This window comes from Taudactylus pleione, unplaced genomic scaffold (assembly GCF_031769625.1).
Source record: "Taudactylus pleione unplaced genomic scaffold, aTauple2 ptg000638l, whole genome shotgun sequence".
Lineage (NCBI taxonomy): Eukaryota > Metazoa > Chordata > Amphibia > Anura > Myobatrachidae > Taudactylus > Taudactylus pleione.
The window spans coordinates 1,747,210-1,773,099 of NW_028285040.1; the positions used below are offsets into that span (position 1 = coordinate 1,747,210).

The 25,890-nt window shown below is 46.3% G+C and overlaps 1 protein-coding gene across 4 annotated transcripts in view; it reads right to left on the reverse strand.

Annotated features, from left to right (window-relative positions):
* The window catches only part of CFAP99 (cilia and flagella associated protein 99), a 189,694-nt gene that overhangs the window by 47,625 nt on the left and 116,179 nt on the right, over nucleotides 1-25,890 (reverse strand). For all 4 annotated transcript variants that reach the window (XM_088454956.1, XM_088454958.1, XM_088454953.1 and 1 more), the window contains exons 8-11: nucleotides 23,186-23,254; nucleotides 14,254-14,337; nucleotides 11,949-12,037; nucleotides 1,727-1,931 (exon numbers count right to left, since the gene is read on the reverse strand). In XM_088454956.1, the coding sequence (XP_088311082.1) occupies nucleotides 1,727-1,931; nucleotides 11,949-12,037; nucleotides 14,254-14,337; nucleotides 23,186-23,254 (447 nt within the window). The remainder of the gene's footprint in view (nucleotides 1-1,726; nucleotides 1,932-11,948; nucleotides 12,038-14,253; nucleotides 14,338-23,185; nucleotides 23,255-25,890) is intronic.

A 25,890-nucleotide genomic window follows, 5' to 3' on the forward strand; every position in this document is an offset into this window, starting at 1 on the left:
GTCCCCCACTTTTTATATTTTTACCCCTTTTTTTGGGGTGTTCTTAGGTGTTAGGTTTTTTTTGCAGATTTGTCCTCTGGGGGGCTGTCCCCAGGGTTCTGAGTCGTTTCCCCACGTTTGCACCCCAAAATAAAGATTTTGCATTTCTTTTCACCTGCTATTGATCGGAGAATCTTTTTTGGACAATTCAATGCATCGAGTTTCCGTTTAGGCGAAATCGTCCTGGAATTGAATTTGGTGACATTTTTTTAGCCAACATTTTCTCAAAAAAAACAGGCGAAAAAGGCTTTTCGCCTCTAATTGAATATGGCCCAGAGGCTGCACCTCCTTACAAGACTCTTAAGCTGGCCACACACTAGACCAACTTTCATCCAACCAGCCAACTAGTTGATTGGTTGGAATGAAAATCTGGTAACGTATGGGTGTAACTGATGATCAGCAATTTGCTCCTAAATGCCAGAAAACAGATATAAATGGTCGTCAGACAAGTTTGTTAAATGTTTGATCAAAACAATTTTTACAGTTTTTAGTCCATTTTTCGGCATTTGGGAGCAAATTACTGATTGTCATTTGCTTTCATCCCTTACCAGGTTTTCATTCCAACCAATTAACTAGTTGGATGGTTGGATGTAAGTTGGTCTCGGTGTGGCCAGCTTTAGCTAAATGACAACTGAAAAATATGCCCATGTGCTGCAATAGGCCTGTCGCACTAATTCTATATAGAAGTGTAAGCCTTAAACTGAGTCTCAACTATATTATTATATGTTAGCTAAGATTGGGACTTGCTCTCGTCTCTGGTCAATGATGACCCCCTACTTTCCAATCTATGGCCAATATGTGCCGTGTCTTTTCTCGTATGATTGTTACCATAAACCTTTTATTGATGGAGTATTAAATAAAATCAGTAAATATGATTCAAACAATGTAACAAGCTGAAAATATAAAGTAAATGAATTCTTCATACTATAATAAATTGATGGATTACAGTTGTGTAAGCAATGCGCTGAGAAACAATAAAAGTCTATGTGAAATACACAGATTGGCCCCTGTACTGCAGCATTTCACTCCGTACGCTGTTTGCATTTGCCTACTGTATACAGAACGATGCATGAAAATGCCACCGGCCTGAATGAGCCATTAAATAAGACGTGAATTCACTGACCTTGAATCAAACTCTTGTGCCATAAAGTTATTTGGATTTATTTAGATAACTAAATAACTTTGTATATGTAATTCTGTTCAGGAGAGAATTAGGAGCCGAGATAAATGGGTTGGTTTATGGTGAGAGATATAAAAAGGTTTATGTTAATGTTGCATGGGGTTTTATGTGTACGTTACTTGTGCAGTGAGTTATCAGCAGAAGTATTAATGTTATTCCCCCTGACATCTTATTATTCTGGGCTTTTATTGTTGCATTAAAACCCTAATGAATTGAAAAATTCCAGCTTGTAGGGTCATTTATGATCGCTGTGTGACTATTCCAATTTTCATTATTTTTATTTATTATTGTCAGTCTTTAAATGAGGTTGTTTGTTTTAGAAATTAAAATTGCATTTCAGCGGATTAATGCCACACAGATAGAAAGGCAACTGAATACAGTTAGTTGAATGCCGTCTGCCCTAAAGCCATATATTAGTTCTGATGAATTAGATGTCCTGGCAAGGCTGGCATGGGCATACGTATACCCTTAATACATAAGGGTTAGCGATTCTGCCTAATTCCATACCTCCTCTTTTTTCAGCACGGCCTTCTTCTTGTTCTCCTGGATGAGATTTTGTCGGGCTAGAACGGCCTCTTCGTAGCTCAGTTTGCCTTCCAGACGCCGGCACTCTATCGCAGCCAGCTGGTGTTCCATGTCCTGTTCTCGCATTTGGCGCTGCCATTCCAGAAACTCGCTGGGGTCCCGGGCCCCATCAACCAGCCTCTCGATTCTAGAAAGCATATTGCATGTTATTAGATGAGGTTGTCTAATTCTATTGATACATGTAATGCAATAAAATAAGAGTGTGGAATGTTTGCCGGCAGACGGGCTACATGACACAAGTTTGGGTTGATCAGTCTGGTGTGGAGCGATCCAGCACCAGTAGCCGGTTGGCAGTACAGTAAGAAAATGTCATGTGCTTGACGCGTTTCACTGGGTTAAGGGCGCTCAGCTTCCTTAGAAGCATATGCTTACATGATCTGACCGGACCCCTTACTATTGTTCTTGTGAACCAGAACATTGAAGCAATCAGTTACCCTGTGGATACCTTCCATCAGCCCTTCACCACTTGCGAGACATCTTGCTAAAGGACTGTATGGATCCTTCTTTGCATCATCTGCGGTAACCTATCATCTACTAATACTGGACCCTGAGAAAGTGGACCAAACATATGTTCAGTTCATTAATAATACTAATCACCATGAACTGTGATTTTATTAACTTGAGGCCAGTATTTCATTTGATCTTATATACAACTCAATTGTTTATTTTATAATATAATTATTTTTCATAAATGTGTTATTAAATTATAAGCCATTCAATAGTTATTCTATGTATTTTTTGACCATTTATCGCTCTCCACAGGGGATGTAGTCACCATACCGGAGCAGACAATGCCGGCACCAGAATCCCAATGACTGCGATCCCGACGGTGAGTATTAGGGTTAGGTTTAGAGTTAGGCTCTAGGTGGAGGGTTAGCGTTAGGCTGCGGGAAAGGCAGGTTATGGTTAAAATACTTACCTGCATGCCTCGGAATTTCCACCATCGGGATTATGCTGCCAGAATTCTGACTACCAGCATTACCAGTGCCGGGATCGCGTACCCAATGTCAGGATGCGGCCTGGGATCGGCCGCTACTCACCGCAGCGGTGGCTTTACCTGATCTCCCGTGCGGTGAGACGCCAGGTGCAGCGGCGTGGGGCGCAATGAGTATTCCCCCCGGGGACTGCTAAGACTTCCATGCGATTCTCTATTGTGGAGTTCCTCCTGCGGCTGCTTTCATGGGCCTTTCTCCAGTGGTAGCCCTGCAGTCGGTCAGTTGATTCTTTCCTCCAATGACCAGCTACCTAGGGGTATAAATCTAGACTCTGGGAACAGGAAGTTGCCTGAACAATTTCACTACTTCCAGTAGCTGTTTGCTGTTAGTTCCAGGCTCCACGCTGAATTTACCTCCAGTGTCTCTTCTCAGGATTCTCCAGTGATATTCTCAGCGCTATTCACCAGTGATATTCTCAGCGCTATTCACCAGTGATATTCTGCAGTACTATTCTCCAGTGTTATTCTCCTGTGATATTCTCCAGTGATAATCACCAGTGATATTCTGCAGTACTATTCTCCAGTGATATTCTGCAGTACTATTCTCCAGTAATAATCACCAGTGATATTCTCAGCGCTATTCACCAGTGTTATTCTGCAGTACTATTCTCCAGTGGTATTCTCAGCGCTATTCACCAGTGATATTATGCAGTACTATTCTTCAGTGATAATCACATTGATATTCTTCAGTGCTATTCACCAGTGATATCCTCAGCGCTATTCACCAGTGATATTATGCAGTACTATTCTCCAGTGATAATCACAAGTGATATTCTTCATTACTATTCTCCAGTGATAATCACCAGTGTTATTCTTCAGCACTATTCTTCAGTGATAATCACCAGTGATATTCTTCATTACTATTCTCCAGTGATAATCACCAGTGATATTCTGCAGTACTATTCTCCAGTAATAATCACCAGTGGTATTCTCAGCGCTATTCACCAGTGATATTATGCAGTACTATTCTTCAGTGATAATCACATTGATATTCTTCAGTGCTATTCACCAGTGATATTCTCCAGTGATATCCTCAGCGCTATTCACCAGTGATATTATGCAGTACTATTCTCCAGTGATAATCACAAGTGATATTCTTCAGTACTATTCTCCAGTGATAATCACCAGTGATATTCGTCAGTACTATTCTCCAGTAATAATCACAAGTGATATTCTTCAGTGATAATCACCAGTGATATTCTTCATTACTATTCTCCAGTGATAATCACCAGTGATATTCTTCAGTACTATTCTCCAGTAATAATCACCAGTGATATTCTTCAGTACTATTCTCCAGTGATAATCACATTGATATTCTTCAGTACTATTCTCCAGTAATAATCACAAGTGATATTCTTCAGTGATAATCACCAGTGATATTCTTCATTACTATTCTCCAGTGATAATCACCAGTGATATTCTTCATTACTATTCTCCAGTGATAATCACCAGTGATATTCTTCAGTACTATTCTCCAGTAATAATCACCATTGATATTCTTCAGTACTATTCTCCAGTGATAATCACCAGTGATATTTTTCAGTACTATTCTCCAGTGATAATCACCAGTGATATTCTTCAGTACTATTCTCCAGTGATAATCACCAGTGATATTCTTCATTACTATTCTCCAGTGATAATCACCAGTGATATTCTTCAGTACTATTCTCCAGTAATAATCACCATTGATATTCTTCAGTACTATTCTCCAGTAATAATCACCATTGATATTCTTCAGTACTATTCTCCAGTGATAATCACCAGTGATATTCTTCAGTACTATTCTCCAGTGATAATCACCAGTGATATTCTTCAGTACTATTCTCCAGTGATAATCACCAGTGATATTCTTCTGTACTATTCTACAGTGCTACTCCCAGTACATACAATACCAGTCACCTAGTCTCCTTGCTATTTCCCGGGTACCTGACCAGGGGGCCGCGAGCTGTTCGTTGGGCGCTGCGAAGCCCATATCCCAATTGGAGGGGTCTCTGGTGAAAACAACCAGCAAGTTAAACCCCGCACCTCCTGGTCAGGTCGCGCTAAAACCCGGATCTAGCTGATGAGGAAGACCTACATCCTTCCTCCTCACCTGCTGCTCTCTCCTCACCCCAGTACCCCGACTCCCAGTCCTCTGATTGAAGATCCGCAGGGCCAAGTCGTGACACCCAACCTGTCCACAATTCTTGTTTGCACTATACCTCTGCTGTTTGACAGCGCCAAGGGTTATTTGTGTTCCTTAATATTGTGAAATGTGAGGTAGAATGGGAACTACCATGGCGGTAAAAACTGGATTCACTTTCTTTGATAAATGAAAATCAAAAATATAATATACCCCAGCAGTATATCAAACATGCATTGGACCCTATTACAGTCTGCAAGTTACACTGAACATGTAAGGCTGGGCAATGATTTTGTGCAACAAGTTATAAGAATGCATCTTTTGGTAAATATCCTTAGCTTGGGATAATTCCAGGATAGGTCTCCTTTCCCACTTTAGTGACAGTACAACAATAAATGGGTTTGGTATATTTTGTCGACATTGACCATGTCGCCATTTGTTATGTCAACAAGATTATAATGTTGAAAGTGAACATATCAACATTCAGTATGTCAACGCTGATGACATGTCGACATGGTGAGAATGACGCCAATATCTGTTGAGGGTAAGCCTAAAACTATAGTTAACACTAACTCTACAGCGAACTCTGGGGTCTATGTACTAAGCCTCGGAGAGAGATAAAGTGAAGAGAGATAGAAAGTACCAACCAATCAGCTCCTAACACAGCCTGTAAAGTGACAGTTTTCAAACACAGCCTGTAAAGTGGCAGTTAGGAGCTAATTGGTTGGTACTTTATCTCAATTCACTTTATCTCTCTCCAAGGCTTAGTAAATAGACCCTCTAACTCTCAGGGGCATATTCAATTAGGTGCGAAAAGTTGAGTACTTTTCGCATGCCGGTCTTTTCGCTGTCATCGCTGGTTTTCTGTGCGAAAGAGTGTTGTGCTCCGCTTATCACCGTATTCAACTAGAAATTGGCGAAACGCAAACAGACAAAAAGTGCTGTCAGATTTGGGGAAATCAGCCTGACACCCCCCAAAAGATGCACTAACATTGGGGATCATGGTAGATCACCCCGAATATCCCTGCGGAAGCTATTTGGGGTACTTAAATGCTCTCATTAGCTGCTAATTAGCGTCTTTGCACAAGTTGTGAAGAATAGCATTTAGCATTTTTTTTGTGTGAAAATAACTAGTTCCAGCAAATTTGGGGTACCTGAAAATGGGTGCAAGCATGGTTAACAATTGCAAAAGTGAGGTTTTAAAAAACTTGAAAAAAACGCACCTTCAGCAATAACCTGCAATAAAAAAAACCCTCCCCCATACTTGCAGACCCCCCAAAGTTTATTTTGCTAGTTTTTAAGTTTGTACTCCAACTTTGTACTTTTTCACCTCCTTTTTCAAAGTAATTTTTTGGGGGTGTTCTTTTAATTTTTGTAGGATTTATTAAACGCAGTTTACCTTTGGGGACCTTTCCTAAGGGTGCAGGGTGGTTTCCCCACCTTTGCACCCCAAAACCGCAATTCAGCACTTTTTTTCGACTGCTATTCATAGGCGAAACTTTTCCGCCGGGTACATTGCATTGCTTTTCCGCACCAGCGAAAAGTCGCCACAATTGAATACGGGCATAAGTTTCCGCTGGCGAAATGACATCTCCGCTGAAAACAGCTTTTCACCGCTAACTGAATACAGCTCTTAACCCCTAAAAATCAGCCTAACCCTAACGTCGACATTTTCACAGTGCATTTCATACATTGACATTCTGTCCATGTCGCTATTTTCCAAATATTGGACCTCATTCAGAGCCGCTCGCTCTGAATGAGGGCGGCCGCTTTTTTTTATTTTAGCCGGCCTCCTGGCCGCTCGCTAAGCTGTGGGTGACCACCCACAGCTTTTGCAAGCGGCCAGGCGATGGTCGTGATGGTCGCGACTATCGGGCTTGCGACGAGACCCTTGTGGTAGGGTCTCGTCTGCCCCAAGCCCCAGTGAGCTTCCTGCACTAATAGAGCAGGAAGCTCACTACTGACATCACAAGTGATGTCAGTAGGGCCGCCCACAAAAGGCAGGCGTTCCTTCAGGAACGCCTCTGTTTGTCCAGCCACCCCCCCTCCCCGCCTACAAAACGGGGCGAGCTGTCGATCAACATCCACAGCCGCCCCGTTTGTATCGAGCCCCAGAGCGAGTGAATTTCTCACTCGCTCCGGGGCTTGCGTGCGCAGTGCCCCACCATCGACCCGCTTGCGAGCGCATAGCGCTTGCAAGCGGGTCTAAATGAGGGCCATTCACATTTATGATGTTGACATTTTAGCCATATTGCCGTCATAACTGTTGACATCTGGTGTCAAAATTATGAATGCCAGTTATTATACTTCCATACAGGTCACGTCCCTGAGCTCAGCATTTAGCGCATTGGCTAAAGTACATCTCATTTTATAACCAGTAACGCATTCACACAGCTCCTCTCTATGCAGTTTTAAACGCCATATGCAATTTTAATTACCTTAAATATATGCCTTTGTCTGCAGAAGCTGGTGCCAGACAGTGACACAAATCAAGTGGGATGGATTTGCTAGCATTTTTAGAGTTGTAAAAAAGAAAAGAGTAATCTAGACAGAAACTGATTATTTTGCTGCCTGCTGATTAAATGCTGGTTGTATGATTTCTACAATGCAATAAAAATAACAATAAATGGTGAGACAATGCATAACTTATCATCTCACCGTGTATTCCAGGAGCTGTAAATGCAGATATAAATTAGATACCTGGTACCACCCACATTGATATTATAGTGTATCTGGCTGCCATCTGCTCACAGGGATGGCAGCCATTTTGTGGCCTGACCTAACATTGTTGAGAATGCAGCCTGTGAACTGAAAATGAGCGATAATTCAGGGTGATGTGCGCATAGTGATGTTACACCATCTGTTTATAAATGCGCCCAGCATAAAGCGCATGGATTTTCAAGCCAAACTGGCATAATATGAGTGTGGTTGGGAGCAAAAGCTTCCACCAGGCTGGAGTAAGAGTTGGACGGAATATGTGCTGGATATATATTAGCAGGCGCGAATGCAGAGGGGGCATTTCTACAAACCAATGTGACTTGGCGGCAGCTAGCACCGCATTTTTGGCGATTTCTTTGGAAATGGCACCGACGCCATATTTCCAAAGACATTGGCAGGAATATAGCACATAAAACAAACAAGAGTGTTCTTGGGTGGCGGTTATTGTTAATAAAAAATGCCAAATATAGTCAAAGATTGGGAATAATCATAAAGGACCCAATACTTTCAAGGAAAAATAATTCCATTTATTCCACAATAATAAGCAGAGGAGTAAGGTTCCAAATGACAGCCTCTCACCAAAGTTCAAAGTTGTGGTGGGCTAGTGTTAGGATATAGCAGAGGGTCCCGGGCTCAGCACCACCACAGAAGGTTTAAAAAGTCCAAAGTAGGCTGGGTCCCCACGACTCCTGGTTCACATGCGGGCACTTCCTGCAACGCGTTTCGGATCTCCAAGGATCGTTCCTCAGGCAAAGACCTTATTCCTCTGCTTATTTGCACAAAAATTTGGACGGTTTTTAAAGTTTTTCGGAATGTTTATTGTTTTATTGTGGAATAAACTGAATTATTTTTTCCTTGAAAGTATTGGGTCATTTATGATTATTCCCATTCTTTGTCTATATTAGGCAATAAGCGCCACCCAAGAACACTCTTGTTTGTTTTATTTGTATTTTTTGAAGTTGGTATTACTTTATTTTGTGTTAATTGGGGCTGCAATTAAATTAAATTGTTTTTGGGGACAAGAGATAAAGGTGTGGAGAAGATACATTCACAAGGACATTTTCCCCTTTTATCACAGCAAAAAGACTTAATTACTCTATGTCCCATAGTTCTGATAAGGCGCATAGTAATGTACTTCAAGCGGCACTTTCACTAATTTAATGCAAAGCTTAATACTCATGACAGTGACACAAGTAACACACAGCTCCAGGTTCCCTCATTGTCAAGAATCCTTTAAGACATACATGAGACTAAATAAAGCAATATTATGGGAGAAATGTTTAAATTAATTCACGGGGTTGTTCTAAAGTGTTATTAAATTGGATTTGTGTAGTTCCTCTCTTTCCTTCTTTCCTCCACATAAATTTACAACCAAACCTGGGACATACTTACCTGCTTTCTAATGGTGCCCTCCGGGAAGGGAAGGTCCAGGTGGGAAGTGTGGGGCGTAACAATGCAAATAGCGTAATTGAAGCCCCTCCTCTACTCTCCTGTGAAGTAATGCCACAATTTGTAGATTGCAAATCATGCCGTCATGCAATTGGTTTATCTACTTCAAGGGAGAAGTGGGCAGGATCCAGGAGGATGATCTAATCCCCTGGAGCCCAGGAGAGCTACCACAACATTAGGAATCTCCTGGAAAATGGCGGGATAGGAATGCACACATAAAAAGCATTGCACGGTCGCACTTTGGGCCTGATTCAGAGCCGCTCGCTAGATGCGACTGCTCGCACGATGTGTATGCAACCAATGCAGCACACCAATGCATTAGCATGCCCAGTATTTCTTAGAGAGCGATCACATAGTGTATGCAGACAGACGCCCACTTGTGCACCTCATCTCCAGGAAGTGTATGCAACCATCGGTACATCCGGTAACATCGGATGCTGTCGCAGCACTTGAGGTTGACCATACCCTGCCGCAAGCACTGCGATCACTTCAGTGTGAAGACAAGCCAGGTGACATGTACTATGATGCTGTATTATAATTATACACACCTCTAAAACGCCGTTGAGATGCTCAGGCACGCCTGCGTTTGCACCTCCACTCCCCCTTTTTTAATGGCCAGCCCATTACCACCTACAAACGGCTTCTCCTGTCACTCACTCTGCTGGGCTGTCTATACGCAGCGAGCGAACGCATTGTGAACTTTCGCTAAGGTATGCGCACGCACACAATGCATACACACTGCGCACGCACACAATGCACACACACTGCGTACACTGCACACACACTGCATACACACTGCACACACACTGCGTACACTGCACACACTGCACACACAATGCATACACACTGCAAACCATCGCCAGCAGCGGGCGTATGCATCTTAGCGAGCGGTTCTGAATGAGCTCCTTTGTGCACTTCACACATGACCCTTTATGTAAATGTGTAAAATCCAAAAATGCTATTTTACCCCTATTCTTTTTCTGTTGTCTTTCCTGATATACAAATTACACGACGATGCAATTATTGTAATTCATTCTGTAGCAAAACGTACTTAACAGTAATATTTCTAACATCAATATTTACACAACATTCTGAAAACCGGGACGCGGTCACAATGTCGACATTTATAATATTGACAGTACAATGACGAGAGTTATATCAACAGCTAAAATGCCAACAGTTAGCAAAACAGTGACATTAGGATTAGGGGTAAGGACAAAGGGCCTGATTCAGCAAGGAACGCAAAGGAGAGAATGCACGCACTTGGCCGATGTTCTTGTACTGCGTATGCATCGCACTGTGCATGCGTGAACTAGCCAGTGCGGTCGGGTAAGCGTATGCAGACTACATGCAGCGTGCACGCAGACCCCTTCCGATATTGATTGACAGGAAGTGCCGTTTGTGGGTGGTGACGGGGGGTTGTCGGGCGAACGCAGGCGTGGCTGTGCGTTGGGACGCCGTTTTAGGGAAGTGCATAAATTAGCCACTGCTGTGCCGCATGCAGTGATGAGACTCCGTGCACACGGGAAGTTGCCAAGATCCTGCGCGAGGTCCTGCACTATTATGCAAATGTAGTCGATGGTTCTCGATGTTACCGATGTTTACGCTATCTTGCCTACTAATCAGCCTTTGAGTAAAAGGAGATGGGCGGCTTAATATAGGGCTGGACGTCTGCATCTTGTGCTGCGGTTGCCGTGCGTATACATTCATTAGCATATCCTCGCAGTGGCCGGGTGCGTGCCTTCTCTCCTTTGCGTTCCTTGCTGAATCAGGCCCATAGTTACCGCTGCAATTGCAGTTTTAGAACATTGGGCCTGATTCTGAGTTGACATTAATGCCGTCGCAGCTGAGAATGTGTGCGCAGCTGCTATGCGAAAATATACAAATGGCGCAGTCGTCGGGAGATGTATAGAGGCGCCCACCTGCGACTTTGCAAATCCGAGCATCTGCGTAACATGTTGTAGCATCTGTGTACAAAGACACAGCATCGGTCGCAGATCATTCCATTGTTGCAGTCCTGAGTGAGCCTATGGTCCTGCAGAAGGTGGGTGGGAATTGAGATGTTGGAGCCATATTCCTTGCGCACGGCATTGCAGTCGCAGGGTGAGACACGACCCTGAAACTGTTGCGGCACGGCTGCGTTTTTTGCCGCCTTTCCCCGTTACCTCCCTCAAAGCTCCCTGCCAATCACACTGCAAATAGTCGCTGCGTGCGACTACGTTAATGGTCCTTGACGCACGCACACTGTGACTTAGATGCATGTGTGGTTTACGGATAATCACTTAACTCCGTAAACATTGGAATAGCGCACATCTCTGAATCACGCCCATTAGCCACAACCTGCCACTAAAGCCGAAACCACCGTAACATTAGCTGCAGCCGCTGGGTTAGGTTTAGGACTGGGCTTAGGCTACTTACTCTCGGAACAACTGCATCATGGACTGTTGACATTGTTACCAGGTCGACATTTCATCAGTGTCGACATGCCCAATGTTGACATTAAGACCATTTTGGCATTCTTATGACATTCTCATGTTTCCATGATGAACGTAGACTTTCTAACCGTCAACAAAATATACCCAACCCCTGAAAACCACATAAGAGCTGAGATGAGCAGTTCGGTTCTAGTCGCCAAATTAGCGCAAGTTCGGATTTATCTTACTGGCTATCCAAAACACGTGAGAGCCGGATAGCCAATATGTTTTGGTTTTCAGATCCGAACTTAACCGAGCCAAGACCAAACCGCTCATCTCTATGTAAGAGGGACTTTTCTTGTATCACTTTATTTGCACTCTGCTTTACTATAAGAACCTGCAGAAATGCTACTCTGAGGTAACGGGAAGAAGACCCCCTGTGTGTACCTGCGGAGCTCCTCTTCCACCTGGTGCTGATAGAGGGCGCCCTCTCTTAATATGGCTGTGGCGTTCAGTCTAACCGGGACATTGTCCACCTGGGAAATTAAATATAGAGGTAACAAAATGACAAACACAAACAAAACCAGAAAATCATTTCTCACAACATGTATTCTAAAAAGGTACAAGTTTTGTATGAATTATCCAGAATTAGGTAATTAGCGGTTTCCCAGTTTTTTTTTTTCATTACAACCATGCCTCTAATATGCCAAATTACCTCCACTGCTCAGGGCATTCCCTTTGCTCATTAAAGATGTTAAAGGCTGAGAATGTTGAGTTTTTGCATACAGCGCATCCTATTCTGAGCCAGATGGAACTTGGCTGGGACTGTCTCTCTGTGAAATTGGACGTTTGGGGGCAGGCATACGGGGAAGGGAGGCCTGTCTCTGACAGATCTTTTGCACTTAGCATGGGGCTGGTGCAAGTGGCGATAATGATGATTATGTGTCAGGGCTCAGCCGGGGATCGGCTCCCGCTTACCGCGCCGCCGGCTTCCCCTGTCATCCTGGGTGGTCGGCAGCTTGCGCGACGGCGGGGGAGAAGCTGAGTATTCTCCCCGCATGCAGTGGCTTCCTGGTGGGCTGGTGTCCGGCATCGCAAGTCCGGACATGGGCGCCGCCATGACAGTCGGCCCATGTGACTGTATCCTTCTCCCTGATAGGTCCGTGATCAGCTGATGCTGTGCACCTGTCTAAGGGTTCCCTTGGGTATAAAACTGTTCCACAGGTTCCAGGAAATTGCCTGAACAACGGTTGTCTCCTAGCGTGCTATAGTGAGTTCCCGGTCCAGGTTCCTAACCTTCCTTGTAGCAGCAGTGTTATCATCTCTACCTGTGTGCCTTCCGTCTCTGTAACATCCGTGCAGCAGTGTATACCATCTCTACCTGTGTGCCTCCCGTCTCTGGTGAATATCCGTGCAGCAGTGTTACCACCTTTACCTGTGTGCCTATACGTCTCTGGTGAATACCCGTGCCATCCCCACCTGTGTGCTTTACGTCTCCAGTGAACATGTGCGGTACAACGTATACCACCTCTACCCGTGTGCCTTCTATCTCTGATGACGTCTCAAGTAACCGTGAGTTGCTGCCCACTTGAAATCCTTATTGACATTTGATCCTCGTGTCAAGGTGTTTTTCTATACAGTGTTTTAAGGGACTGTTTGGTGCCTTGCAGGCATATCCTCGCTGGGCCACGGGTGTAGTGTCTCTATCCCTGCAGGGCTTGGGTACCTGGTCAAAGGACCGCGACCTGCTCACGGGGTGCAGCTAAGCCCATATCCCAATTGGGGGGGTCACTGGCGAACACCATCCTGTGGGTTAGACTCCGCACCTTTGCCCAGGCCTCGCCAACACTCAAGACCTGTGGATGAGGAGAACGTACATCCAGGCCCCTCATCTCCGCTTCTTTCCCCAACTTAGGCCCACCACGTCCTCTTCTCTAGTCTCAGACGTGACATTATGATTGGCGAAAATCAAATGGGCTGTACGGCTCTCCGCTTGCAGATGCACGAGCCCCCGCATTAGGCCTATTGATTTTGGCATTAGCATGAGGTAGTAAATCTTGCTTCCTCAGCTGCCGGCAACTACAAGCACTTTGGGGTATAGTTACTAAAGTGAGTTTTTAGAAGTGGAGATGTTGCCCATAGCAACCAATCAGATTCTACTTTAACATTTAACCTTCTAGAAGATAATAGCTAGAATCTGATTGGTTGCTATGGGAAACATCTCCACTTCTAAAAACTCTCACTTTAGTAAAGATACCCCTTCGATTGTGTGATTCAGAATCAGCCTGTAAACTGTTTAGCGATGCTCCTCGCAGTGCCCGTGCCTGGTAACCATGTAGGTATCACTGGCATCACTGAACCGCAGCAATTTTTTCCTTTCTGGGTTCCCGAATAACGAATCCCAAGTTATTATATCAATTATAACTACCGATCCCCAATTTCCAACAATTAAATTCTCTAGCTCGGTTGTCCGGGGGCTTCTAATTGTCCTGTCACAACTTCATGTCATTACACCACACATCATACTTCTCACTGATTTTCTGGTGTTATAATTCTGTGATAAAGCTAAAATTGTGGAAAACCCAGGTAAACGTTTTCTATTAAATTCCAATTTAAATATATTCCACATATCATTCCACAGCTTATTATATCCTATTACACTTCCACTTCTCTGACACAATCAGCCGATAATGTTTCCTGTCACACAGCTGCTTCTCCGAGGAAAGGCTGCTAATTAGTGATGAGCTCTTACCTTCCTCATCTGCACTTGTCGGGTTTTAGTTTTATTAAAAGACAAAATATCATCTTCTTCCTTCATTATCTCTGCCATAACACGCTGTGAAAATAAAATAAATAGGAAATATGTGAAGTGTCCAATGTCATCCACATCTCACACAAGAATATGACAAGTTGAATAAATGAATAGTGTCATATAGGAAGATATTTCACACAAGGACTTTCCAGACACCCCCTTTCAGCTCTACCCCCTCCCCGATATATCCATTCCCGCTATCTACCAGCAATTACTGTATCACCCTTTTCTTAGGAATCGGTATGAAATACCGCCGGCCGCATGGCTCGATTCCCGGCAGCGCCTGGCCGACAAAAGCAGAGTTCCCGGCAGCGGAAGCCCGACTGCGCTGGAAATCCCGATCGTCGCTAAGGTAAGTATAAACTAACCTAACCTAACCCCCTAACCATAACCCACCTTAGGGGTGCCTAACCCTAACCTCCCCCCCAAGTGCCTAACCCTAATCCCCCCTCTAAGTGCCTAACCCTAACTCCCCCCCCCTTCCCCGCTGCCTAAACCTAAGTCCCCCGGGGGGGTGCCTAGCCCTAAGTCCCCCCCGGGGTGCCTAACCCTAACCCTCCCTCCCCCTAGCCTAACCCTAACCCTCCCGGGGGGTGCCTAACCCTAATCCCCCCTCTAAGTGTCTAACCCTAACCCCCCCTTCCCCGCTGCCTAACAGTAACCCTCCCGGGGGGGTGCCTAACCCTAGGTCCCCCCCAGGTGCCCTAAACCTAACCCTTGCGGCGCCCGGCATCCCTTCGATCGGGATGCCGGGCGCCTGTCTCCCGGCGTCGGGGAAATGACAGGCATCTAGATATAGACGCCCGACATTTCACCCTCGCCGGGATATGACAGTCAAGAAGCCAGCTGTCGGTATTAAGGCAGCCGGTTTCCCGATTGCATACCTTTTCTCACACAAGGCAGTTGAGACAAACACTGAACCAAAACAGGACAGGCGTAGTCACACTCCCCCCTCGCCAAGAAAATAAAACTAAAGTACTATGTGCAGTACCTTGAAGGTATGCTGTGCTCTGCAGAGGAGTCAGCAGCTAGTTCGAGCCCCTCCAACATGCTCGGGCCCAGGTAATTAGTACCCGCTCCTACACCTTTGCTCAGTTGGAGGAATTCAATTCAGTGCGATGTAGAATAGCCACGGGATGAGCTCCCACAGCTATTCAATACACCGCGCTGTTTGGGCGGCTGAAGGATTTCTTCTCGCAACCCCCTGGGGATGCCAGGAGAAATCCGACAAAAGTGCCGGGCGCACAGCTGTTTTCCGGCTTAGCGCGGTGCTAACAGCCGCGCGCCCGGCACTTTGGTTGGTGAATGCCAGTTACCGCGCCTTAACACCCAGGTTAAGTCGTGAGAACCGGCATTCTCTGACTTACCTGCTTCCCGACAAGGCACACAGCGCATTGAATTGAATAGCTGTGGGAGCTCCTTCCTGCGGCTCTTCATCATCGTGCTGCGTTGAATACCCCCCAGTGCGACTGTTCTCACATCACCTGAGTGAGAGGACATCAGAATTGCCTATAAAATACACTGAGGTGCCAAATTATTATGACCACCAGGCGATTATATGCGAAGTCGCTCTTCCGCAGATAATGCTGAGGTAGGATGTCTGACTCTGTAAAAGAACGGAAAGGCGAAGGCTTGCAGAGACTAATGACGTGTATCATTCATGAAATAATGGGTAAATGGCGCAATCTGACGGAATTTGAACGTAGAATGATTGTTGGCGCTTGCAGCAGAGGTGAGAGCATTCGCTGAATGTCTGCACTGATGAATTGTGCCAGGGCGGAAGTGTTATAGTGTGCGCAAAGTGGACCAGCAGACAAATACTGGGTCTGAGCCCAAGGCCTGTGGTCGTTAATGGTTACTGGATGATCGAGTGGAACAGTGGGCCTGATTCAGAAACGGATGCTCTGAATCAGGGCTTGCGACCCTTGTGGTAGGGTCTCGTGGCCGCAAGTCCCAGAGAGCTTTGAAGCTCTCCCACTGACATCACTGGTGATGTCAGTGGGGCCACCCACAAATGGCAGGCGTTCGTTTGGTCACTCAGTGCATTTAGTCATTTTCTGTGCGTAAGTTTTTTAATACATTGCTCAGCGCACGGCTGGAAATGCACGTCATCAAAAATGGGTTCCGTTAAATGTAAAGGGTGAGACCTGGAGACCATCAGTTCTTAGCAGGCAGAAATGCCACTTTCAACACAGAAAGGAACTCTCCTAAAAATGCGCCATCTCCACCCAGGTACACAAGCTGCGTCCAAAATATACCCTCACAGGTGGCAGACGCTACATAAATCACCTCCACCGACAGCCAATGTCTGCTTGCTGTGACTGGTGTAAGTTGGCACATGTGGCAAGAGCTAAGGTTGGTAAATAAAACTTTTTGCCACAATTCCATAGTTCTGAAATAGAAAAGCTGATTTGTGACCCATGCCTTTCCTGTCTGACATACGCTTCTTCTCCTTGTCTTCGTGTTGCTTCTGGCCCCTATGTGTATTATAAGCATGGCTGATTCCCCTCTCTCTCGGGATCCAGTTTTCACTCTCAACAACTCACTTCAGAGATGTCTTTCCCATATAACCCCATTAACCAGCCAGGCTGCTCTGTGTGACCAGGACGGCTCTGTCAGGAGCGAGGCTTTCCACCTGACTGGTATTTAATCGGCCGCTCGTTAGAAAATGTACAAAGTGCCAAAAGTAATAAAATATCATCAACTGCATGAACTGTGCAGCTTTCAGAAAGCCGGCTGCTCCCCCTTGTCTCCATTTGTTTCTGAAAACCATCAATGCAACCTGACGAGTTTTTAATACACCCTTGAAATGAAGTGTGTTCCCGGTAACCTATAAAACTGATCTTACGATTCTTATTATTATTGTCATTTATAAAATTGCACTCCCTAAATTAAAGGAGATCTTATTTTTTTTTATGTATATCTTTATTGATAACACGATGACTTACATATGACTGCTATTGATTTCTCTGTTCTTTTGCAGTTAATAAAAAAGTCCACTTATTTCTTTCTCTTTAGCAAGAATGGATAACTGGTTTTCAAGCGAACATTGTATACTCAGGTCCTGAATACAAAGTTGCTGTGGCTGCCGTCCCCTTGTATTATAGGGATAGGGGCAGGAAATGGGAGCCCAGAATAATATATTATCTGCTACAAATACTGGAAGGCTTCAGGTCTGCTAGATTCTTCAGCTCACATGTACAGTAAATATGCTAAAAATGACTTTTAAGGCATCCTTTACCAAGTAGTAGGGACACTACTCTGAACGAGCACCCGCTCTGAATCAGGGCGTGTTTCTTTTAATTGCGAATCGGCCTTTTGGATGCTCGCATAGCTGTGGGTTACCACCCACAGCTTATGCGAGCGTCCATGCTGATGGTCGCGATGGTCAAGACCATCGCGACCATCGGGCTTGCGACGAGACCCTTGCGGTAGGGTCTCGTTGCCGCAAGCCCTGGAGTGATTTTGGCTCTATCAGATAGTGATGTCAGTGGGGCCGGACCCAGATGGTAGGCGTTCCCATGGGAACGCCTCCGTTTGGGCAGCCACGCCCCCGGCACGCCCACCAAAAGGGGCGTGCTGTCACTCACCATCGACAGCACGCCCCCTTTGGTGCGAAACCTGGAGCGATGGCTTCCTCGTCGCTCGCCGGGTCTCGCGCATTTGCACGATGGAGCTCCCTTACACACTGCAGACTCCGGATGGGCACAGTTAGACGCGGCAGACCCTGGATGGGCATAGATACACGCAGCAGATCCCAGATGGACACAGTTACACGTGGCAGTCTCCAGATGGGCACAGATACACTGAGCAGACTCTGGATGGGCACAGTTACAAGCGGCAGACTCCGGATGGGCACAGATACAAGCGGCAGACTCCGGATGGGCACAGATACACGCAGCAGACCCCAGATGGGCACAGTTACATGTGGCAGTCTCCGGATGGGCGCAGTCACACGCGGCAAACTCAGGATGGGCACAGTTACACAAAGCAGACTCCAGATTGGCACAGTTACACAGAGCACACTCCGGATGGGCACAGTTGCACGTGGCAGACTCCGGATGGGCACAAAGGAGTAGGTATATGTATGAGATATTACATGAGACCAACTAAATGTATCAGAGTGCTAGAAATAAATTTGCAGAGAGGCTGAGACAGAACAAGCAACTTCATGCTCTGTATCCTGAGGGTGGATTGGAGGAGTTTTTATAAAGTGTCCTGCCTCCTGTGGGCGGAGAGGCGGAGGAGTTTTATTAATTGTGCTGAATCCTGTGTGCGGAGTGGAGTATGAGTCTTGGTAAGGTGCTGTGCCTCCTGTGTGTGAAGTGGGGGAGGAGTTTTGTTAATGTATCCTGCCTCTTATGGGTGGAATGGAGGAGGAGTGGAGGAGGAGTAATCTTGAGATGCTCTGTATCGTGTGTTTGGATTGGAGGAGGAGTTTTGATAAGGTGCCCTGTATCCTGTGGATGGAGTAGAGGAGGAGTTATGTTAAGGTGCTCTGTATTTTTTTTTTAGTTTCGTATGACCCCTCCCTGTCATGCACCTGAAGAGTATTGCCAGCTTCTACTTTGTTATGTTTGCTGTTTTGAGAGGCATAGATGGAACCAGCATTTGGAGGGCATGCTGACTCCTGTAGAGCTAATTGGAGGTCCCAGGGTTGACTCCCAGGTAAGATGGCTCTCAATTTGAATGTGTTCCTGTATGTGCCTAGTGTTCATGCTAGGCTGTTTTAGACCGATTTTTAAAGGGCAAAATGCACCCTGCCCTTTTTAAAGGCGCCCTGCTAAAACAGCCTGGCCGCTGCCTTTCTTCCGCCACGTGAATAGATGCCGTGCGCATTAAGGAACATCTTCAGGAAAGCCCAGCACCTCCGTAGGTGCTGGGCACGCCCCTATTAATGACACTGCTGGCTTGTCACGCCCCCAAAAGTGACGCTGTGGGGACCGCACCACCACCAACAGTGACGTTGGCTGGGCCGCGCCCCGTTCACTGGCCGATGCCAGGTGTGCGCTAGTGCCCCCGGTCAGCAGCACCCTGCCTGCAACTGATCCTAGCGGGAACACTATGTGTCTTTAAAAGGAGGCCTTACAATAGACAGTTACATGGCCCAGAGTGGGTACTGTAATCCTGCAGAGTAGGGACCACCAGTTATCAAAAAAGCTGTGAAGTTGGCTCGGTGGCTTACCATGTATTTGCAAATGCATGCAACAAATATCTCTGAATTTCTATTAACATAGTTTTGAAGTATTGTTGCAGGTACAATTTAGTGTGCTGGGGGACATCTGGGGGACATCCACCTTTCTGTGTTTTTTTTTGTTAAGGTGCTCTGTATCCTGACGGGGGAGGGGAGAAGAAGTTATGTTAAGGTGCTCTGTATCCTGTGGCTGGAGTGGAAGAGGGGTTTTGTTGAGGTGTTCTGTATTATGTGGGTGGATTGGAGGAGGAGTTTTGTTAAGGTACTGTGCCTCCAGTAGGTTAGTGAAGTGGAGGATGAGTTTTGTTAAGGCGCCGTGCCTCCTGTGGGTGAAGAGGAGGATGCATTTAAGTGCCCTGGTTGGTGGATGGTGTGGAAGAGGAGTAATCTTGAGGTGCTCTGTATCCTGTGGATGGAGTGGAGGAGTTATATTAAGGTGCTCTGTATCCTGTGGATGGAGTGGAGGAGGAGTTATATTAAGGTGCCCTGTATCCTGTGGATGGAGTGGAGGAGGAGGAGTTACAGTATATTAAGGTGCCCTGTATCCTGTGGATGGAGGGAGGAGGAGTTATATTAAGGTGCTCTGTATCCTGTGGATGGAGTGGAGGAGGAGTTATATTAAGGTGCTCTGTATCCTGTGGATGGAGTGGAGGAGGAGTTATATTAAGGTGCCCTGTATCCTGTGGATGGAGTGGAGGAGGAGTTATATTAAGGAGCCCTGTATCCTGTGGATGGAGGGAGGAGGAGTTATTTTAAGGTGCCCTGTATCCTGTGGATGGAGTGGAGGAGGAGTTATATTAAGGTGCTCTGTATCCTGTGGATGGAGTGGAGGAGGAGTTATATTAAGGTGCCCTGTATCCTGTGGATGGAGTGGAGGAGGAGTTATATTAAGGTGCTCTGTATCCTGTGGATGGAGTGGAGGAGGAGTTATATTAAGGTGCTCTGTATCCTGTGGATGGAGTGGAGGAGGAGTTATATTAAGGTGCTCTGTATCCTGTGGATGGAGTGGAGTAGGAGTTATATTAAGGAGCTCTGTATCCTGTGGATGGAGTGGAGGAGGAGTTATATTAAGGTGCTCTGTATCCTGTGAATGGAGTGGAGGAGGTTATATTAAGGAGCTCTGTATCCTGTGGATGGAGTGGAGGAGGAGTTATATTAAGGAGCTCTGTATCCTGTGGATGGAGTGGAGGAGGAGTTATATTAAGGTGCTCTGTATCCTGCGGATGGAGTGGAGGAGGAGTTATATTAAGGTGCTTTGTATCCTGTGAATGGAGTGGAGGAAGTTATATTAAGGAGCTCTGTATCCTGTGGATGGAGTGGAGGAGGAGTTATATTAAGGTGCTCTGTATCCTGTGAATGGAGTGGAGGAGGTTATATTAAGGAGCTCTGTATCCTGTGGATGGAGTGGAGGAGGAGTTATATTAAGGTGCTCTGTATCCTGTGGATGGAGTTGAGGAGTTATATTAATGTGCTCTGTATCCTGTGGATGGAGTGGAGGAGGAGTTATATTAAGGTGCTCTGTATCCTGTGAATGGAGAGGAGGAGGTTATATTAAGGAGCTCTGTATCCTGTGGATGGAGTGGAGGAATTATATTAAGGTGCTCTGTATCCTGTGAATGGAGAGGAGGAGGTTATATTAAGGAGCTCTGTATTCTGTGGATGGAGTGGAGGAATTATATTAAGGTGCTCTGTATCCTGTGGATGGAGTGGAGGAGGAGTTATATTAAGGTGCTCTGTATCCTGTGGATGGAGAGAGGAGGAGTTATATTAAGGTGCTCTGTATCCTGTGGATGGAGTGGAGGAGGAGTTATATTAAGGTGCTCTTTATCCTGTGGATGGAGTGGAGGAGGAGTTATATTAAGGTGCTCTGTATCCTGTGGATGGAGTGGAGGAGGAGTTGTATTAAGGTGCTCTGTATCCTGTGGATGGAGTGGAGGAGGAGTTATATTAAGGTGCTCTGTATCCTGTGGATGGAGTGGAGGAGTTATATTAAGGTGCTCTGTATCCTGTGGATGGAGTGGAGGAGGAGCTATATTAAGATGCCCTGTATCCTGTGGATGGAGTGGAGGAGGAGTTATATTAAGGTGCTCTGTATCCTGTGGATGGAGTGGAGGAGGAGTTATATTAAGGTGCTCTGTATCCTGTGGATGGAGTGGTGGAGGAGTTATATTAATGTGCTCTGTATCCTGTGGATGAGGAGTTATATTAAGGTGCTCTGTATCCTGTGGATGGAGTGGAGGAGGAGTTATATTAAGGTGCTCTGTATCCTGTGGAGGAGGAGTTATATTAAGGTGCTCTGTATCCTGTGGATGGAGAGAGGAGGAGTTATATTAAGGTGCTCTGTATCCTGTGGATGGAGTGGAGGAGGAGTTATATTAAGGTGCTCTGTATCCTGTGGATGGAGTGGAGGAGGAGTTATATTAAGGTGCTCTGTATCCTGTGGATGGAGTGGAGGAGGAGTTATATTAAGGTGCTCTGTTTCCTGTAGGTGGTTCCTAGACCACTAATGAGGTCTGAAAGTTGCATAACCAGACTTAATGAATAAACAGGAACTGCACAGGGATTAGGATTTAAAATTATAATACTTTTAAATTTAATACACACATTTGATGCAAGAAATGCATGGCAGTGGTTATATCAGATAGCACCAACATCTCTGGAACATGATCCTATCTGTGATTATCTCTTATTCAGAGTCGCACGCAAAGCTGCCGCATCTGCAATTGTTTCATCCAAGACGAACATATAAATTCCTGCAGATCTCCAGGCTATTCAGGGGAAGTAGTCGGGAAGCCGATGGACGGAATCCCGACCGCCGGCTTCCCGACTGTATAATCCCAGCAAGGGTTAAATGGCAGGTGTCGAAATACCGACGCCTGTCATTTTCTCTATGCCAGGAGCACGACACCCGGCTTACCGATCGAAGGTAAGCCGGGCGACGGGCGCGGACAGCAACTCTGGGGGAGTGTTAGGTTTAGAGTTCCCGGGGGGACTCTTAGGGTTAGGCACCCCCCCGGGAGATTAGGTTTAGGCTAGGGGAAGGGGGGGTTAGGGTTAGGCACCCCCGGGGGGGAGAATAGGGTTAGGCACCCCCCCGGGGGGAGGTTAGGGTTAGGCACCCCCCGGGGGACTTAGGTTTAGGCATCGGGGAAGGGGGGGTTAGGTTTAGGCACTTAGAGGGGGGGTTAGGGTTAGGCACCCCTAAGGGTTAGGGGGTAGAATAGGTTAGAGAATACTTACCTGGGGATGATCAGGATTTTCACTGCTGTCGGGATCCCGCATGGTCGGCGGTAAATCATACTGAATCCCTATTCAGAGATGAGCCCAACCCAGCCACATCTCCAATGGTTGTAACTACAGAGCACAGGTGTTCCCATGTAGGCATGGAAACAGAATTGGGGGCTATTCATAGGTGATCGTACACAGAGATCCGACACTTTGCTGATGGATCCTTTTGCACCAGGAGAGAGCATTTGTGCATTGACAATAATGACAGCTATTCTTAGATGAGGATGTATAGGGGAGGAGCGGCCACACAGGTAGGCGACTCTGAATACAGGTGAAGATCCACTTCTATTTTCAAGCGACTTTGAATGAATCCCAGTGTTGTCAGCCAGCTGTTTCCCACTAGTAATGTACTTCTATTACTTACACACCAAGATACCCAGTGTAACCTACCTTGGTTTTCTCTGACTTCTCTGCATTGGCACATTTGAACTGTACCATGTTTGCATCAATCAGCAGCTCCTAAAATAGAAAGATGGACGGGTTACATGCACATGGACATAGGACCTCATTCAGAGGCGGTCGCACGGGAGCGATAGGTCGCACCCAAAGTGATCGAGAATATGCAAAATGAGTGCTCAGTCGCAATGCACATCGTAAGCGCTGAAACACCCACAACAATGAAAGCACACCCCTATCTCTACGGCCTAATTCAAAGTCGGTCGCAGACGGCAACCTACGTCAGCACGATTACTGTTACATTGTAAATTGCCTACAAACATCGGTTGAGGCAGAAACCATCGCCAGCACTTGCAATGCTTAAGGTAGACCCTGGGCTACCCTTAGCTCTGCGAGCAGTAGCGTCATTATTGCAACGAGATGACGTGTGTGATGACTCGCTCAGTAATATATGCTCACCCTTAAAACGCCCTTTTTAAGGTCAACCACGCCTGCGTGCGCACCACCACACCCCCGTTCACAAGCACCTTCCCCTGTAACCACCCACAAACAGCACGAAATGTCAATCACAGCTACGACCTCGTAGTGACTAGCGAGCAAGAGGATTGCGGTCGGGAAGACAGGCTTGCGCACGCGCACTGCCATGTACACGCATGCGCAGTTGAAAAAAACATCGCTTGCTACGACAAATCACTCCGTGCGACCGCCTCTGAATGAGGTGGATAGTGCGGACACCCCACTAGTATAATAGCATAATGGTAAATACATCAGTAACTACTGTAGAGGACCCCACGGTCACCACTGAATAGGGTTGGAGGCTACTGAGTGATATGATCTGTGTGCATTGTATATTTATTGTTGGTTTACATGCTGTCACCCATCACATGTGTATCTGCCTGATGGCTGTGTCACATAACATTACTATACTATTATATATTATGTGCCTTATTAATATTATGCAGATCTGATATACCAGGTCATTCAGGGCCTCATTCAGAGGCGGTCGGAGGATGCAAGCGGTCGCTCAGAAACTGGGTGGCCGCTTGCATCCTGACCGCCCACCTCTGTTTCGGTCGTTAGGCTGTGGGTTTACACCCACAGCTCTAACGACCGCTTGGGTGATGGTCGCGATGGTCAGAGACCATCGCGACCATCGGGGCTTATGACGAGACCCTAGGGTAGGGTCTCACTTGTCGTAAGCCCCGGAGAGTTTCTGGCTCTGTCAGAGCCGGAAGCTCTCCACTGACATCACTAGTGATGTCAGTGGGGCCTCCCCCAAACGGTAGGCGTTCCCATGGGAATGCCTCCGTTTGGGCTGCCACCCCCCCGGCCCGCCTTCCAAACGGGGCGAGCTGTCAATCAACATCGACAACTCGCCCCCTTTGGAAAGAGACCCGCTACGACCGGCGCTGTCGGTTGTAGCAGGTCTCACGCATGCGCACGAAGGAGCCGGCTCCCTCGTGCTCATGCGCACTGGCCAAACATCGAGGCGGCCGTGCGGTCGTAGACCGTACGGCCGCCCCTGAATTAAGCCCTCAATGCTCATCTGAGATATTATGTAATGTTGTCCACTATACAGTATATGTACATTTAATGTTTAGAATCTACACTCTGATACATACCATCTGCCATCCAGTGATCAGGGCCACAACTAGGATGGGGCTAAGGGGGCACATGACCCAGGTGCCGGACTTAAGGGGGTGCCGGGGAGAAGCTGCCGGGAGGCTAGTTTGCTGCTCTCGTGGGTTTGGAGCCGCATCCCGGCCTTGAGAGGCACAGAGACACCGTCAGTCTAATGTGGTGCCGGTCTCAAGCCAATTAGTGCTCGCGGACCGGCAGCCAAACAGCAGAGGCTGCTGGTCCGTGGGCTCCAATTGGCTCGCGATCAGCGCCACATTACAATGACGGCAGTACTGACAGTTCCCCAGCATGTGGCAGCCCCGTCCTGCACCACCCTGAGCTCACCCACCGCACGGCCCTGGCAGGTAAGAGAAGGGAGATGGGGCCTTACAGTGGCTTAATGTAAAAGAGGCCTTACTGTACCATAATGTATATGGGGCATTACTGTGGTAAAAATGTATAAGGGGCATTACTGTGGCATAATGTATAAGGGGCATTACTATGGCTTAATGAATAAGGGGCATTACTGTGGTTTAATGTATAAGGGGCATTACTGTGGCATAAATGTATAAGGGGGATTACTGTGGCATAATGTATATGGGGCACTACTGTGGCATAAAGGTATAAAGGGCATTACAGTGGCATAATGTATAAGGGGCATTACTGTGGCTTAATGAATAAGGGGCATTACTGTGGTTTAATGTATAAAGGGCATTACTGTGGCATAATGTGTTGTAAGGGGCATTACTGTGTTGCATAATGTGTTGTAAGGGGCATTACTGTGTTGTATAATGTGTTGTAAGGGGCTTTACTGTGGCCTCTACCCTCTTGTGCTTCTCCTTACTTTACTTTCACCTACTTCTTACCCCCCACCAGGGTACCTAACACTTGGTTGCTTATGCTCTGTTGCATATCTAGGTGTTATGGTCACTAATGTAGCAATGTATATTATCCATGTCCTTGTCCTATTTTGTACTTTAAGTCAGTTGTCAAATTATTTGTTTATGTACTTTGTAAGGCACTGCGGAACACTTGTGGCGCCATATAAATAAAGGATAAAAATATAAATAATAATAATA